Source organism: Equus asinus, chromosome 14, assembly GCF_041296235.1.
Source record: "Equus asinus isolate D_3611 breed Donkey chromosome 14, EquAss-T2T_v2, whole genome shotgun sequence".
Taxonomy (NCBI): Eukaryota; Metazoa; Chordata; class Mammalia; order Perissodactyla; family Equidae; genus Equus; species Equus asinus.
Window position 1 is genome coordinate 6,151,268 of NC_091803.1, and position 17,581 is coordinate 6,168,848.

The 17,581-nt window shown below is 46.4% G+C and overlaps 1 protein-coding gene, 1 long non-coding RNA gene and 1 other non-coding gene across 13 annotated transcripts in view; 2 read left to right on the plus strand and 1 right to left on the minus strand.

The window, feature by feature from the left end:
- Positions 1 to 2,712: 2,712 nt before the first annotated feature.
- On the minus strand, positions 2,713 to 4,372 carry LOC123276906 (uncharacterized). Its single transcript, XR_006513521.2, has 4 exons — positions 4,163 to 4,372; positions 3,472 to 3,614; positions 3,023 to 3,056; positions 2,713 to 2,915 (listed from the first exon to the last, which is right to left on the minus strand). It is a non-coding gene; the product is annotated as an uncharacterized lncRNA (long non-coding RNA).
- An 85-nt stretch (positions 4,373 to 4,457) lies between these two features.
- Positions 4,458 to 17,581, plus strand: part of TRRAP (transformation/transcription domain associated protein) — a 117,214-nt gene continuing 104,090 nt past the window's right edge. For 10 of the 11 annotated variants that reach the window (XM_070484186.1, XM_070484190.1, XM_044747309.2 and 7 more), the window contains exons 1-7: positions 4,458 to 4,601; positions 6,671 to 6,831; positions 7,233 to 7,282; positions 12,426 to 12,536; positions 13,566 to 13,670; positions 14,583 to 14,666; positions 16,214 to 16,270. In XM_070484186.1, coding sequence (XP_070340287.1) covers positions 6,732 to 6,831; positions 7,233 to 7,282; positions 12,426 to 12,536; positions 13,566 to 13,670; positions 14,583 to 14,666; positions 16,214 to 16,270 — 507 coding nt within the window. In that variant the 5' untranslated portion in view covers positions 4,458 to 4,601; positions 6,671 to 6,731. Of the gene's footprint in view, positions 4,602 to 4,826; positions 4,968 to 6,670; positions 6,832 to 7,232; positions 7,283 to 12,425; positions 12,537 to 13,565; positions 13,671 to 14,582; positions 14,667 to 16,213; positions 16,271 to 17,581 lie in introns of those variants that run through there. The other variant, XM_070484187.1, reaches the window with a different exon arrangement.
- LOC139040255 (small nucleolar RNA ZL1) lies at positions 6,960 to 7,157 on the plus strand. The gene has a single exon (XR_011494418.1). It is a non-coding gene; the product is annotated as a small nucleolar RNA ZL1 (small nucleolar RNA).

Here is a 17,581-nt window from a genome sequence, read left to right on the forward strand (position 1 = left end):
AAAGGGCCTGGAAACGCCTCCTGTCCCTCCTGAGAAACTTGAGCGCAGGGCCCCTGTGCGGGGGCTGTTGTCATTCCTCAGTTTATCCTCTCGGCGCCTGATGTAAAATGGGGTTTCTGCTCATACCTGGGCCCACGGCGACGTCGCTGACACTGAGGGCCTTTCGAGACTCTGACAACCTCGATGAGGAATGACCAGGCCGCTCCGTGGACACTCCTTGGCCTAAGCAGGCGCTTCCATCAGCCATAACGGAACAGAGTGCCTCTTTCCCCTTAGAAGGTGGCCCGGCCTGGCTGGCCTTAAAGACTGGACACCTGCAGTTGGGTCCCGGTCGCAGTTCTGCTCCTGCTTTACTGCATACCTGGGCAAGGGACCCCACCCAGCGGGAGCAGGTTGGATGGCTCCTCCAGCCTGATGGCTGATGGACCACGATTTCAGGACCCTCCGGATGGGAGTGAAGGCATCTTTTAAAGGCAGGGCCCTGGTGGGCTGCCCTGCCATCTCACTGTAATGGAGGGGGCACAGATCTGAGTGAGGCCCCTCAGGAAAGTTAAAAGTGCCAGACAGATGTCACTCCCCAATGGCATCAATCACCATCATGGGAACAAACACTAGGCCTAGGACCCAGGAGCCTTTGGATTCGCCCTGAGAGTTATATGACCCTGGGAAAGTCACTTACCTCTCTGTGCCTCAGTTCCCTTTTCTTTAAAATGGAAATAATAATAGTCTCTGTGTCATGAGACTGTTGTAAGGAGAAAATCAGTTAATACATACAACGGTGCTCTGGGCATAGCAAGCACTCAGTCAGTGCTGGCTGGCCTCACTACAATTGCTTAAGGGCTTGGGAGAGTTCTGCTTGTCCAGCAGAAATTAAGAAGAAAATTGTGCTTGAGAAGAAAATAGTATGTTAAGATTATCAATTTAGTTTCAAATATTTAACTATTTAACGTTATTCAACGGTCTGGTTGTTAGTGATACATTTAAAAAAATGTACTAAATGCATAAGTAACAAAACTTTTTTTTTTTTTTTTTTTGGTGAGGAAGATTGGCCCTAAGCTAACATCTGTGCCCATCTTCCTCTATTTTGTATGTGGGATGCTGCCACAGTATGGCTTGACAGGTCTGCACACGGGATCTGAACCTGCAAACCCAGGGCCATCGACAGGCTGCTGAAGTGGAACGCATGAACTTAACCACTACGCCACCAGGCAGCCCCAAGACTTATTGTTTTTCAATGTGTGACTTTATTACATTGAATAATAATTTGACAGTAGCCACAGAGAGTCCTCTCTAGATCACAGAAGCCACCTGCAAGGCAACCCTGAAGCTGATGTTGATGTGACCCTTCTTTGCCTAATTCCTGTCTGTTGGCCAGGATTTGGGTGTCATCCCCCACTAACCCCCCGCCACCCCTCCCCAGAAACCTTCCCTCCTCAGGCTCTCACAGCATGTGTCTTGATGTTAATTCTTGTCACTGAAAATCTTCCTAGAGCAGGGTAGCCGGTCTGTTGGTCCTGGCAAGGTGCTATAATCAGATCTCCCTTTGGTCACAGAAGGGCAGCGGCCTTAGGGTTGCATTGTCCTGCCCTGGAAATGTAACTGTGGGAAGTGGGGGCCACGGAGCAGATAACAACCACCCCAGATCCACTCTGGAGAGGCTTTGGGGGCTAAAGCCTATGGTAGGTTGGAGGGGGCAAAAGAGAGTTCGCAAAAGAGAGTTCGCATGATCCCTTTGTTGAATTGACCACGGCTCCAGGCCTGGGTGTCGGCTCTGCCAGGGCAGCTGGAATTTTCAGATGTCAGGACACCCACTCACCCACTCACCCTGTTGAAACCGACAAGAGACCTAGGGAGGACAAGATGCTGGGTGCCTAATTCATCATGGGGAAAGCTTCTTCGCAGGGGTGGAACCCTAGGGCTGGCCTCCAAGAAGCCGAACAGCTGAGGCAAAGGTAAGCAGCAACTCCAGTACAGCAGGGGACAGTGGAGGGGGATGGCCTCTTGGTGGCTCTCAAGAGGCCAGGCTGGGGCCTAGTGCCCTGACCCACTCCATGCGGAGACCACCTGCCCGTACTGCTCATGCCCACCAGAGTGGATATTTTGGGGCTCCCTGTATCCTCCTTTTCAGTGTTCCAACTGACCCTGCCCGACGGGTTCCTACAGTACTATTGCAAACAGGGTATGAATTTATACATTTGTTTACGGGGTGAATTGTGCCCCTGGAGAAATTCATATGCTGAAGCCCTACCCCACAGTGTGACTGTATTTGGAGACAGAGCCTTTAAAGAGGTAATTAAGGTTAAATGAGGTCATAAGGGTGGGGCCCTGATCCACTAGGACTGGTGTCCTTATAAGAAGAGGAACAGACACCAGAGATCTCTCTCTTCAAGGGCACGAAGAAGAGGTCATGTGAGCACACAGTGATATGACGGCCGCCTGCACGCCAGGAGGAGAGGCCTCAGAAGGAAACCTACCTTAGCGGCCCCTTGACCTCGGACTTCTAGCTTCCAGAACTGTGAGAGAGAAATTCCTGTTGTTTAAGCCTGCAGTGCATTGTTCTGGCACCTCTAGCAGACGAAGACAGCACCCCATGGGCAACGGGAATACATTGGTAAAGAAAGACTAAAAAGGAGCTTGCTGTGCAGGAGGGGAGACAGATGATAAATGAGTCAATAAATAATTTCCCATTGTGAGGTTATTGGGGGTAAATACCGCATTATGAAAGACAGTGAGGTGTGGGGGCTAATGGTTTTCTTAGTCTGGGCCTTAAGGAAGGCCTATCTGTGGAGGTGACATTTGAGCTCATCAAGGATGACAAGGAGCCAGCTTTCTGCCTCTGAGGGATGAACATTCCGGACAGGAGAAGTAGCTGCAGAGGTCCTAGGTGGGGATGATGCATAGCAAGGCCACTGCGGCTGGAACATGAAGAACGAGGTTGGGAGGTCTGCAGGGCCTGGAAATGAGGATGAGCTGAAAAGTCTTTGGGGGGTTTTAAGCAGAAGAAGGGCGTGATCTAATTTACCTGATAGGGATGACGTTGGCAGCGTCCCCAACTTCTAATTCAGGAGATAGACAAGAAAACAGGCAAAAATCAGAGCAGCGGGATGGGTACTTTGCTAGGAGAAGCTAAGGCCATGGGAAAGAGTAGGGATTTCCCGGATGTTAGGGCTAGGCCTAACAGTACGTCTTTATCATAGGCAATTAAGCTGAAACTTATCAAAAGGTTTGTCTACTGCCGGTTTTTCTCCACCCCCAAAACAATATTAAAAACCACCTCAGCACACCAATTACAGCCCTCCAATTTTTCAACCTTCTCCAACTTTGGACTTCCTACTTTTTTTGGGGGTGGGGGGAGAAGGAGCAGAGAGGATTTTTCTGGCAAGTGGGCAACGTCTTCCAGAGGGGAAGGGGTGTTCTGACCCATTTTATTTCTCCCAGGCACAGATAACTGGCTCTAAATACATCACTTACAATCCCAACACATCAGCGGAGGCTCGTTCTTGAGTGGTAACCTTAAATAAGCAAGGAGTTTGTTTCCCAACAGGGCACCTTTCCTGCACGGTATCTGCAGGTATCGCAAGCTCTGTTCTTTGCCAGGTGTGAAATGTATCTGTCTGGGAAAAGAACACAAAGATTTTAGAGAGTTAGTGATGATGGGGCTGGGGGTAGGAACAGACAGGAAGGGGCAGGAGGTGGAGCCAGGTCCTGGAAGTGGTAGAGGTACTCAGGTCATCACTTTCACACTGTCCATTTAACATGGTAACCATGGGTTACCAGGAACGGCTCACTATTTAACCACCATCTTAGATGGAGTCTGTAGGTGACGCCTGACAGTATTTTTCCCTTCTAGCCCATGCCATCTCCCCTGGGCATCAGGGCATTCTGCCCAATCCCCTCTCAGTCTCAGCACTGCTCTGGCCCAGCCCGAGGCATCTGCCCGCGGGGTAGGAGCAGACAAGGAAAGTGGTCCTCTGCGGTCTAGCCTCGGAGTGATGCAGCTGCCGAACTAATGATCGGGTTGGCCACATCCAGGCAGAACACCAGGGCTTCCCTTCGCTTACAGGGTCTCGAGCTACCTTCGCCTTCCCAATGACCCTCCTTGACTCCTCCCCCTTCCCAGGCTAGAAAGACCCCCGGGAAAGCAGCCGGGGAGAAAACTCACCAAGCCTGCCACGATCAGTTCAGGGCTGGACTGGACCCGGGCCCGACCGCCGCCAACTAGGGAAGCCCCTCCAGTGCCCACCGCCGCACAGCAGCCCCCGACCCTCCCTCCCGGGGCCTAGCTCCAGCCAGGACATCTAGGGCCCAAGAAACCCCATCAATGACACTTAGCGCCTCCCGCCTCCGTCCCCGCGGGGCCCCGCCCACGCAGGCGGAGGTTTAAAGGCCGGTGGCCCACCCGGGCTGCAGACGCTCCTCCCCGCTCCCGCCGCCCGCCCAGGCCGCACCCACTTGGGGGCGGCGCGCCGGGGCCCAGTTCTCGGGCGGCGGGCGCGGCCGCTTTAAGCGGGGGTGGGCCTGCGCGCTGCGCCTCGGCTGCAGCGAGGGCTTCGTCGAGGGGCGCGGGCCGGGCTTGCGGGAGGCCGGCCGCCGAGGTCGGGGTAAGCACGGGCGGGCACGGAGGGGCATGGGCGGAACGGCCCCGGGAGGCGCGCGCCGCGGCCCCGACGGCTGCAACGGGGCCCGGGCGCGGGGGGGCCTCTGCGGCGCGGCGGCTCCGCGGAACGACGGAGCTCCGAGCGCCCGGGGCCCCTCCAGCCCCCCCCCCCCCCGGGGGCCCAGGCCGGGCGGCCGCCCGCAGATCCCCGCCGCTGCCGGGCCGGGCTGGGGAGCCCCGGGAGGCGGAGGCGGAGCGGCGCGGGGATTGGCCCTCGGCGCTCGCCGTAGCCCGGCCTGGGAGGCGGGCGCTGGATGTCCGGGGACGGCGACAAAAGGAGGGAAGCGGAGGGCCGTTTGAGAGCCGGCAGGTAGGGCTTGCGGTGGGGGCCGCCACCCCCCGGAGGCGCCCCCGGGCCAGCCCGGCCCCTCCTGGCCTCCACGGAGGCCCCTGGCTCGCCCGGCCCGGCGCGGAGAGCGAAGGTAGCGGCGACGACAGCGCCCCCTCTGGCCCGGCGGCGCCGCCTCAGACTCGGCGCGGCGGGCGGGGCCCGGCTTCGGCCTTCCCACCTGGCCGCGCCGCGGGGCTCGCCGGAGGGCAGGCCGGGCCGGGGGTCTTCGACGGACGGGATGGGACGTTGTCCCTTTTTAGGGGGCCCCCGCAGGCCCGGGGAGAAGTGGAGCCTGGCCTCTGGGGACCCCGGGACACGGAAGAGTTGACGGCTTCGGTGCCAGAGGGGTGTCCACCGAGCCTTTAAAAAGTTTGGGCCCGACCGGAAGTTTCTTAGCAGGGAGAGGCCGTGACCCTGACTCTTGGGTCCCCGGGGGTGGGGATGGGGATGAGGATGCGGGGCCTTCGGTGTTTGGGTGGGGGTGGGGGGGACCTGAAAGAGGAAGCAGTCGTGAGGTCATCCGGCAGGGCTGACAGGTCCCTCCCTTTGGTCTCCGTAGTGGCTTTTCTTGCTCTGAGCGGGAGGAGTGGGACTTCCGGTGGGGCGTGCTCTCTGCATCGGAGAAGGGCTTCTGGTGTCTCCGTAAGGGTGGCTTTGAGCGTCAGGGTGTCCCCATCGCCTGGGGCAGAAATGTGAGCTGCAGCACATCCGGCAGGGAGGTCTTGAAAGGCCCTGCAGAAGGGTTGTTGGTGTGTCTGTTACAGAGAGGAGAAAGTTCAGTCGTGAAACTGCCTCTTAATGCAGAGTGAAATTAGGCGGTTATGTAGACAAGGAAGATGGGTAAAAGCAATTTCTCCAGGTGCTCCCGACGCTTTTGGGCGGGCTCTTAAAATAGAAGCCAAGGCAACCTCTGTGTGTCAGCTGGAGAAGCAGTTTTTAAAGTGTGGTCATCAGCCTGAAGCATTTATTGATTCATTCTAGGAGCATCTTTTGAATGCCTACTGTGTACCAGCTGCAAACAAAATTTACAGCTTCCCAGGCCCCTCACTGAACCAGTCTCTGGGTGGTGTTTGGGAGTCCACGTCTGGCTCCTGGTGATCTTAATGTACACTGAAGTTTGAGAACCAGTTACAGAGGGTAGACGTTGCCAGATCTAGTCCGCTGCCTGTTGTTATACAGCCCATGACCTGAGAATGGTTTCTACATTTTTAAATGGTTGGGAAGAAGTCAATAGAAGAATGGTTTCATGATACTTGAGAATTATATGAAATTCACATTTCAGTATCCACAAATAAAGATTTTATGGATCACAGTTGCACTCGTTCGTCTATGTGTTGTCTGTGGCTGTTTTCTGGCTACGGCAGAGCTGAGTCTTTGTGACTGAGACCACAAAGCCTGAAATATTTACTGTCTGGCTCTTTACGAAGAGTTTGCGAACCCCTGACCTAGGGAGAGAAGGACAGATGGTAGGAAAGAAGAGATCTGTGTGTAAAACTCACGTTTAGAAATTAATAGACAAATGGACTTAAGTATATTTTATTTTCAAAAAAGCAGAGGGAGTAGTGTTGTATTCTGGATTAAAGCAAAAGTATTTAGAGTAACACAGGCATTTTGGTGAGATGTTCGTAGAGACTGAGCCTGTGCTGTTAAGAAGTTGGCTAACCAGATGCTTCTTTTCGCAGGCTAGGAGAACTCATGGACTTGATACTTCTCTCTTGAGAAACAAACTAGCTCAAAAGAAAGATGGCATTTGTTGCAACGCAGGGGGCCACGGTGGTTGACCAAACCACTCTGATGAAAAAGTACCTTCAATTTGTGGCAGCTCTCACAGATGTAAATACACGTGAGTTGATCCTTTTTGTCCTTAAGAAATGTGTTAATGAGACTCATTCATCTCAGTTGAAATAATATGCGCATTGAGATAAACAGTAACCTTAACTTTTGTCCGAATTTCCCCTTTCACTGTCTTGTGGAGAAGCAAAGTGATGAGCTTTACTGGCTGGAGCCCCAAAGAGGCAGGCGTGTGTGTATGTCTGTGTCTGTATCCTTGTCTGTGCATGCACATGGATGTCTGGGAGTGTGAATGTGTGTGACTGTTAGTAGGGAGCTAGTTATGTGCCTTCTGTTGGATGGACCATGACAGTCAAACTGATAAGATCTGATTGCTTCTCTTAACTTATCAAATCCAGTAATTTTAGGAACATCCTTAACATCATTCCAATTACTTGATGATTTGTTTTGCAGCTGATGAAACAAAGTTAAAAATGATGCAAGAAGTTAGTGAAAATTTTGAGGTATGGGCTTTATATTTATACTTTTCATTTTGGGGTAAATATTCTCGTGTCCTTTCTTATTGTTTCTGTGACAGTCTTTTTGCTAGCAACTAAAAAACCATTGTCTTTGTTGGTGTTATTTATTATGTTTCACCATTGAAATTTGAAAATTTGTCCACAGTGTTGTCCAACTTCTTTATGCTAGTGATGTGAACGCCAAACGATATTGAGGAATGTTGCTTTTTTTTTTCGGTTGTTGAACAGTTTTTTATTTTTAGATATGGCAGCTCTTTTAGGCATATACTCAGGATTCACTCAGACTTTGGCTCTGAATCTGTTGTGTTCACGTAATCGGTGGTATGTTACTGTGGAAAGAGTGGGACCTCATTTTGGGCTCTGTGGCTTGTAACTTCTGCGACCTTGACCAAGCAGTTTGTCTCTTCTGGGTCTCACATTCTACTGTTTTATATTGTCCCATATGTCCCCCAGATGCTGTTCATTTTTCTTCAATCTTTTTTCTCTTTATTCTTTGATCTCCCGCAGGTTCACTGACTATTTATCATCCCCAGTCTGCTGGGATGTTATTTTTAAATTTCAGTTCATTTACATTTTTTGTATTTTTAAATATCAGTTATTGTACTTTCAGTGCTAGAATTTCCATTGGTTCTTTTTAGATTTCATTTCTCTGTGGAGATGCCCTATCTTTATTTATTAAGACCATATTTTCCTTTTATTCTTTGAACACGTTTATAGTGACTCCTTTAAAGTCTTTATTTGCTAAATACAACATTTGGGCTCTATAAAGTTTGATTTCTGTTGACTGTGGGTCACATTTTTCTGCTTCTTTGCGTATCTTGTAGTGTTTGATCCTATCCTGAACATTGTTGGTGAAATGTAGGGCCCCTGGATTCCGTTATCTTCCTCTAAAGAGCATTGCTGTTTGTATTGTGGTTGGTGGTTGCTGACTGATCTCACTGAGCTTGGGGAGGCCTGGTTTTATGCTGTGTAGGGAGGATCTGTGGGAACGCCAAGGTGTTTCCCACGTCCCTCCAGCTTGGTGGGATCCAGCCTGTCTCCTGTGGATCTCATCACAGGTCCATTTTAGGCTTTGTTGCGACAGGTCTAAAATCGGCCTTTCTCTAGGAAATGGTCCTCCTCAGCTGGATGTCTGGGGTATTATCAGGGTGTTAAGAAGGTCTTTGAACTGTGGCTAGGCTAGAACCCCAACATCCTCTACCATTGCTAGACCTCGGATATCTCCGTTTGGCTCGCAGTCCCAATGCCGCACTCTCTGGTAGGCCTCGGGTGGCCGGAGGCTGCCTTACATCATGTGCAGCCCAGCCCTCAAGGACACGTGGGAGAACACCCCTATCCCCTCTGTGATTCTCTTTTTCCTAGGGCTCTGCCCTGCGGATTCCAGCCAGTTCAGCTGCCCTGAACTCTGGGATTTCCTCCTCAGCTCGGCAAGACCGCCATGCTCTCCTTGGGCCCCAGCCTGCTGAGCCCCAGCTGGGAAATCGTACCTAGGCAGAAGGCCAGGGGGATCATGGGGCTCAGCTGGTGAATTCCCCTTTTCGTGGAGATCATGGTCACCCACTGCCTCTTGTCCAGCACCTGAAAACTGTTCTCTGATGTGTTGTCCAACCTTATGGTTAGTCTGGTGCCCATTAGTCTCACAGGGAGAAGAGAGAGTCACTTCCTTATTTTGAATGTGGGGAGGATAAAATCTTTCTCACAGAGTTAATGTGATTAAGAACAATAGATAAAATGTTTCTTAGCCTCTGGCACGGTCATTTGAATTAGTAAACATTAAATAAATGCTAATAAGGTTGAATCAGACACCCTACTGTCTGTAGTAATGGGTGGTATTTTCATTTGGCAGGTTTTTTTGTTTCGTTTTAAATAGTTTTCAAGGACTTATTGCCTTGAACTGAGCTGGAACAAAATCCTGAGATATTTAGAGCTTGAGCTAAAGAGCTGTCTTCTGCCCAAACTGCTAACGCAAGCTGTTAAAAAAAAGAAACTCAAAAAAGAGACGGGAGGTGGAGCAGGATAGGCGTGCATTCTCCATCTCGTCGGAAGAACTGACAGGAGGGACCCGTTGCCCTCCCAGCTTTCTTTGAGAAGCTGAAGTCGCAGAGCTGCCTGTGAACCCACAGGAGCAAGCACGTCGCCAGGCCTTGAGTGTGGACGTGGGGCTCTCTGAATGAAGTGTCTGACCCCTCCTCTGCTGTTCACAGCCTGGCAGTTAGCAAGTTAATGCCTGGCTTTGGTCTCAGGGGCATTGATTCAATTAGCGGGGTTGAAAGTTGGTGAGGCAGTCTACTTGGGGCTTCTCCAAAGAGTGACTTTTGAAATCTGTATGATGTAGACATTTACCTTAAATGGAATTCAGGTCACTAAGTCCTTCAGAGAATTAAATACTAGCGTGACCATGGTAATTCTAAATTCCCACCACTACCACTCTAGAAAAAAATATTTAAACGAAGTGCGTGAAACTTAAAAAATCCCAGCGATTTCAGGAGTCTTAGAAATTCATTTCACTAACCACTATGGGGTGAGATTCTAGGCTAAGTAAATATCATACGGACCGTTTTTCAGGACAGAAAATCAAGAAGCCTTCAAGTTAGAAGTGACTTGCAAGATTCATGTGGATCAAAAAGCTGGGGGCTGAGTTGAAATACTGGCGGAATAGCCAGGCAGCTTGTTGAGTGAACCTTTTTTACTAGAGAAATTTGAAACTCAGAGGTTTTGAAGGCTATGGAATCAGTCTACTTGGGGAGACGCTGTGGAGATCCTGCACAACTTCTGGGGGTGCCTTCCTGACCGTGTTGTGCAAATGGAGCCCCTAGAATTGTGCACCAGGTTAGCCCTGGAAGACCGATGCTCGGTGCATATTCCCAAAATTGCAGAACTTTGTTTCTCTGTTCCTGAGGTACCACGTTCTTTGCTGGTTTTTGCCTGTTTCTCTTTGTCTTCCTTGATAGACTCGTCTTCTAAGATTATCTTGTATAACAGACAATCCCACATCTTTATTTTCAGCCCAGATCAGTGCCTGGAGCTCCGGATACATCTAGCTGCCCAGATGCCTCATCTCACCAGTTTGTCAGACTCACGATAGTGGAAGTTTCACTCCTTTCTCTCAGACTCCCATCCCTGCCTTTTACACTCATGCTTTCTCATCATTTTGTGCCTTTGCGTATGCTTTTCTTAGAACCTTCTTCTTCTCCACTTTTTCACATGGTTTACTCCTACTAGCCTTTGGGTTTTCATATAAACGTCTCCTCTTCAGGAAGGCAGTCTCTGCCGCTGGTTCCATCCAGTAAACTGGATCTAGTTGTTAGATGTTCCCGTACTTGCCAGCGCTTCATCCATCATGATTCTGTGTCCTTAGTTCCTTTCTTGATGTCTGTCTTCCTCACCGCGTTGCTGCCTCCCCATCTTTGAGGGCATGGATTGGATCAGCTTTCTTCCTCATTTTGAGCCAGTTGAGCACAGGATAGGAGCTCAATAAATACTTGTTGAATGAGGTGTTAAAAGGGGAAAAGGACTGGGGCTGGCCCCGTGGCCGAGTGGTTAAGTTCGTGCGCTCCGCTGCAGGCGGCCCAGTGTTTCGTTGGTTCGAATCCTGGGTGCGGACATGGCACTGCTCATCAGACCACGCTGAGGCAGCGTCCCACATGCCACAACTAGAAGGACCCACAACAAAGAATATACAACTATGTACTGGGGGCTTTGGGGAGAAAAAGGAAAAAAAAAAAAAAAGGGGGGGAAAGGACTTGGGTGTTAGATACACTTAATTTGAATACTCTTCCAAAAATTCTCATTTTTAACCTCTCTGAGCCTCTTTATCTGTGAAGTGGGGTTAATACTTACCTTAGGGTTGTGATGAGGACGAAGTGAGAAAGAAGAAAAAGCACAGAGCACAGTATTTAGCACATAGGTACTCTAATAATATCAGATAACTTCTGTTGGGAGTTTGCCATAGACTGTGCTGTAAGTTTTATGTGTATTGACTTATGTAATCTTTACATGGTTTTACATAAGGCCGGAAATAGTATTATCCTCTCTTAACAGGTGGGATACTGAGGCAAAGAGAGGTTAAGTAACTGTCCAGGGTTTACACTTCCTAAGTGGGATCCAGAAACTGCACTAGTAGCCACTTTACTATCCCCAAGCTATAGTTTCATTTTCTATTCTCCTTTTAAAATCAGTGCTGGGATAAGTAATGGATTAAATTAGATTATAATCTAAATCATATAGATCTAGTTAAATACATTAGATTTTTTTTTAAGATTTTCTTTTTCCTTTTACTCCCCAAATCCCCTCAGTACATAGTTATGTGTTTTTTTTTTTAGTTGTGGGTCCTTCTAGTTGTGGTATGTGGGATGCCGCCTCAGCATGGCCTGATGAGAGGTGCCTTGTCTGCACCCAGGATCTGAACCAGCAAAACCCTGGGCCACTGAAGCAGAATGCACGAACTTAACCACTCGACCATGGGGCTGGCCTCCTAGATTTTTTTTTTTTGAGGAAGATTTGCCCTGAGCTAACATCCATTGCCAGTCTTCCTTTTTTCTTTTTTCTTTGCTTGAGGAAGATTAGCCCTGAGCTAACACCTGTGCCAGTCTTCCTGTATTTTGTATGTGGTATGCCTCCACAGCATGGCTGATGAATGGAGTAGGTTCGTGCCCAAGATCCAAACCCACAAACCCAGGCCACTGAAGTGGAGCGTGCAGAACTTCAACCACTCAGCCACGGGGCCGGCCCCATGTTAGATTTTCAGATTGGAAAAAGGTGTCAGTTTTGTTTAGACTCTTGATTTTCCAAATGAAAAGAGTAAGGTCTAGAAGCTAAATGACTTTTCAGTGGTCTCTTACTTAAGAGAGCCGCAGAGCGGCCTAGAACGGGCTGCAGGTTCAGCGTTTTCCACAGCATTAGTATTTCTAGTTCCAACGGGAAATTAGAGCATTTAGTTCTCTTGAATTGGATTTCAGAAGCAACAATCATCCTAATTTATTTAAAACTACATTATCACGAAAGCATCTAAAACTATTAAGAACCTACTGTTGGCTCTGTTTTATATTCTTTTGAGGTTATTATAATATGTGAATTTGAAATGAAAATATGTACACAATGAGGTTTTCTTTTACTTTTGCATGATTAGAATGTAACGTCATCTCCTCAATATTCTACATTCCTCGAACATATCATCCCTCGATTTCTTACGTTTCTTCAAGATGGAGAAGTTCAGTTTCTTCAGGAGAAACCAGCCCAGGTAATCTGTTCAAAAGTATCAATGAGGAAAAAAAAGTTGTGCTCTAGAATTGCAAGCATTTATGAATTCAAACAACTCAGAAAACTTACAGTTCCACTTAAAGATGAAAGAGATTTTGTCACGTAAGGATAACTTTGCCTCCTCAGTTAAATGTCTCGGTTTTATTTTGTCTAGGTCATCTTTTTACAATTTAGATTATTCACATTTGCTGACCCCTGACGTGTGTGTACACTATTAATTATAGAGGAATTCACTTACATACAAAGAAATGACAGTTTAAGGACCCTCCCCACACCTAGTACCCACCTCTACTCTTGTCACTTTCAGTTCTCGTAGCTCACTGCCAATTTTCTTTTATCTATATCCCCACCCACTCTTTGCATTGTCTCCTCACCTTGATCATTTTAAAACAGTCCCGTTATACCATTTTTTTCTGTAAGTATTTCATCATGTCTCTCTTAAAAATAACTTCTAAAAAAATTACCATAATACCAGTGAAAGCTGATTGCTAAATAAAGCATTTTTATGTTGTACCAGTTCAAGATCTTACATATTTGACATGCTCTTTAGTTGTCAGCTCCCTGGAGAGAATCGTGAAAGCTTAATACAGCTTCTGATGTAATTAGTCCTTGGGCCCGAGGTGCTTGGAGAGCGGTCTAGGAGCTAAACTGAGATTATGAAGGGCAGCCTCACACAAAGTTAGTTTGTGTTTTGCTCTTTGTCTGAAATCCACTTCACGTCCACACAGCAGTGTCCTGCTGGCGGTACTGGTAAGGTGTGAAAGGAAAAATTTGGCTTACTTGATCTGGTACACAGTTGTAGAAATATTGAAAGTAATGGTTTGCGGTGCACGCTTTGGATTACATTTGAATAATTTACAGGACTGTTTCTAAAACTGGATCCGTCTTGTAGTGTGGTGGTGACCAGTGCAGGAGACAAGCAGCTGTGTGACACTCGTAGAATGGGAAAGAATTACTTTGGAACCCTTGGAAGGATTTTATATTTACGTTTTTTATTTTTTTCCACCAGCAACTGCGGAAGCTAGTTCTCGAAATAATTCATAGGATACCAACCAATGAACATCTTCGTCCTCATACAAAAAATGTTTTGTCCGTGATGTTTCGCTTTTTGGAGGTAACCTTTGAAGATTCTTGTTATTGAGCCATGATCAAAACTTCCAGTGACTTTCTTATTGTAAAATCCATCATTACACAGTTGTTTCCCTTTCACTAAAATTCTGATTCACAGGAGTAAAAATTTCGTAATGTCTCTTTTCCCCCATTTTGCCAACCAAATTAAAGGTTATTAATTGAAGATCGTTTTTTTGAGTCAGTGGGGAATTGAGTAGACGTAGTGACGTCTTGGAAAGTGAGTTCGGTGGTGGGTGACAGACTCAGAGTGCGGGGTTCTTTGGTTTCGGGCTTTCTAGTTTTGTGTGTGTCAAGCACAGAATATGCTCATAAAGAGTTTCTCGTTCTCGGGGTGCATCTGTGTGGTACCTATTAAGTACCCCTGGAAAGATGAGCTTGGGATGGGGCTGGAGTTGGATTCAGATCGTGGCTCTGCCGTTTACTAGCTGTGTCATGTTAGCCACGTTGCTCACTTCCTCTGAGCCTTACCATCCTCATAGGTAAAGTGTGAATGGCACCTCCCCACTCAGAGCATTTCAGAAAGTGTTGAGCATAGAGTCTCGTGTGCGGTAGGTGCTCTGTAACTGTCCTTTTGGCAATATTTTCAAGCAACGAAAAGTGTCAGTTGGGCCATTAAGACATTAGTTTGTGCTCTGACTTGCCATAAATAACTCATCAGAGCGTTGCTCTCCAGAACACACTGGTGGGATTCCCTGGGATAGTCCACCAGAGCCCACGAAAGCTTCCTGTCTGGGACGGCTGTGTTCTGTGGGGTTATGAATGTTCAACGAATCAAATCTAAGTTGGTTGATGGAGGTGGATATACAGAAAAATGCTTAGAAAATAGCCTTTAATCTTTAGATTACAATAAGTCCTCAGAAGTGTAACTTTTTTTTCAATTTTTTTTTTTTTAAAGACGGAAAATGAAGAAAATGTTCTTATTTGTTTAAGGATAATTATTGAGCTACACAAACAGTTCAGGCCACCCATCACACAAGAGGTAAGTGTTTATCCTGATAGCATGTATAAAGCATGCCAACAAGTTTCTTCTGCTGTGTAAATTTTTTGCTCCCTTTTAGAGCTGACGGAACACCTGCTGCTTTCAAGCGTAGAAAAAATATAGGCTAAGTTGTGAGAAATTCCTTATTACTTTAACAGTTCCCTTTTTTATTTTGAATGTGTGTGTGAATATTTCACTGAATTTGTTCAGTAGTTAAAATGTGTTAACCGACCAAGCCGGCAGGGCTGTTCGGGTGGTGCTAGTATTTACATGTCTTATGTGCCAGAGGCTCTGGTCATTTTATGATCTACAGGGGTTAAGATGTGGCTTCCGAAGTCAGAGCTGGCTTTGAATCTCAGCTGTACAATTCAGCAGCTGTGCGACATTGGGAAACTTATAGGGTTTTGGAGCCTTTTCCGTTAAGTGGGGACAATCACAGTATATCCTCAAAGATCACTTGAAGAATTAAATATGAAAGTTAAAGTTCTCAGCCAGTGATTGGCACCTACAGAGTAAGCGTTAAATGTTCTATGCCAGCCATAATTAAGACAGTGTCTTGTCTGATGATGACCTTAGTAAATGCCTGTCGTAGGTTATTTGGAAATTAAAAGCGTGACAGTGAAGTAGAATTCCTTCCACCTTGAAACAGTATTTAATGTCTTGGTGATTTCCTTTCCTTTTTCCCACGTTATGTGTTTTCTACATAATTGCAATAATACCCTATCTGACATTTATGTCCTGGTTGTTTCCTTTCCCATTATATGTAAGCATTTTCCCAATCATAAGAAATTCTTTATGAAGTTAGTTTTTAATGGGTGCATAATAGTCTTTCATTTGGGTGCTCTTATTTTTGCATATTTAAGATGTTTCAAAATTTTTATTTTATGACTATTACTGAACATCTGTTTATAGTACAAATTATTTCATAGACTGGGTTTGTAGAAATAAAATTATCACGTCAAAGGTGTTTTAATGCCTCTGATATGTATTGTTAAAATTGACTTCCAGAAAGATTTCAGCAGTTTATGCCTCCCTTAGTGCATGAATCCCCTTCTTGTTGCACTCTCTCCAGCATGATGTACTATTACTTTTTGAAAGGCAAAAAGTGGCATTTATTGGGGCTGGCCCCATGGCCTAGTGGTTAAGTTTGGCATGCTCTGCTTCGGGGGCCCAAGTTCAGTTCCTGGGTGTGGGCCTACACCACTCGTTGGCAGCCATGCTGTTGTGGTGACCCACATACAAAGTAGAAGAAGATTCGCATAGATGTTAGCTCAGGGCCAGTCTTCCTCAGCAAAAAACTGGGGGGGGGGGGGGGCATTTATTTAAGTTTTTCTTGCTTTGCTCTTCCTGAATTAAAAATTTGTTTTCCGTTTATCAGTCATTTGTATTTCTTTTTTCCGTCTGTTCACATTTGTTACCTATTTGTTCTTTGAGTCTGACATTTTTCTTACCTGCTTTATGAGTTCTTATATATTGATACTTTAATATTTTTCTTATTTATTATAAGGATTTTCTGTTTATAAATATCTTGTCTGTTTTCTTTTTAGATTCATCATTTTTTGGATTTTGTGAAACAGATTTACAAGGAGCTTCCAAAAGTAGTGGTATGTCTTCAATACTATTTGAATTTATTACGTATATTTACTACTTTCCGATTCTGAGGGGAATTTGGGTTGAAGGAACCCAACACTTGGGTTGAAGGAGTAATTGGGAGGATGCTAGTTCTGGAATCGGGAATATTTAGTGATTGTCAGAATCTAGGTTGATAAATCACCCATTAAAAAAGAGTTCTCTTGCTTTCACTGTTTAGATTAAATATTTTGTTTTTAACATAAAAGCGGTATATTCTTATTGTAGAAATTTTGCAAAAACAGAAAATCAGTTATAGTTCTCTGGCTTGTGGGAACCGTTGATGTTGAGGTTTTGTTTTGCGTTTCACTTTGTGCTTTTTAAAGGTGGCTGTGCCCACAGTCTTGAAGCCTGCCGGGGAGGTGGTATATTTCAGCATTTTTCTGTGTCATTAAAGTCTTTCCCATATTGAAAGAGCTCTTTCCAACCACTGCCACCAATATTAAAGTGTGTGGCGTGGGAGAGGGGCATCCTCCCATCTTGTTCTCACTCTTTAGAAGAATGACTATGACCAGTCTAGAACGTCTTCCCAGACTTCTGAGTCATAACTCTTGGTGACCCCCTAATTGTCGTATTGTATGCATGTGCCTTGACCATCTCCCTTTTGCTTGTTTTCCTGACTTTCATTTCTTTACTATCACACATAATGCTTGAGTAAAAATCATTGTGCATAAATTTATGTGTCAGAGTTTTTATTTTAAAGCTTTCTTTAAGCTTAAACATTTTTTTAAATTAACATATGGTAAAATTGACTCTTTTTGGTATTTTAAGGATTTTCATCTGCTAATAATGGATAAAACTTAAAATTAATTGTGTTCCAAGTTATCAAGTCATGTCATCTACTATTTCAGTCAGAGCCTTAGGCTGTTCATAAGAACGTGTCTTGTTGAACGTGAAGCCCAGATTCCGTTGAGAACTAAGGATGACAGTGAGGTCCTGGCTTTTACAAATGTCTCATGTGCCATCTTTGGTCTCTCTGTAGGAGACTGTTAGGAAGTTAATTCAGTAGAGACTACCTCCCAGTTTCTTCTCACTAGAGGGATGGGGTACGTTCTCCCCTGCCTCGCAGAGGTACTAATGTTGTATGGTACGCATTTCATCTTGCATCAGCCAGAAAGGAGGAGGAGGAAATACTTTAGACAAGTTTTTGTCTTTCGTTGTCAGAGGTGGCGAATGTTGCTCTGTCGTGTTGTCTTTCTGGTCCTGAATAAAGAGGACCCCAGGTGCTGTGGGATTGGTGCCGTGTACACGTGGAGAACAGGTGGTTTCTTCCACGACATGTCAGG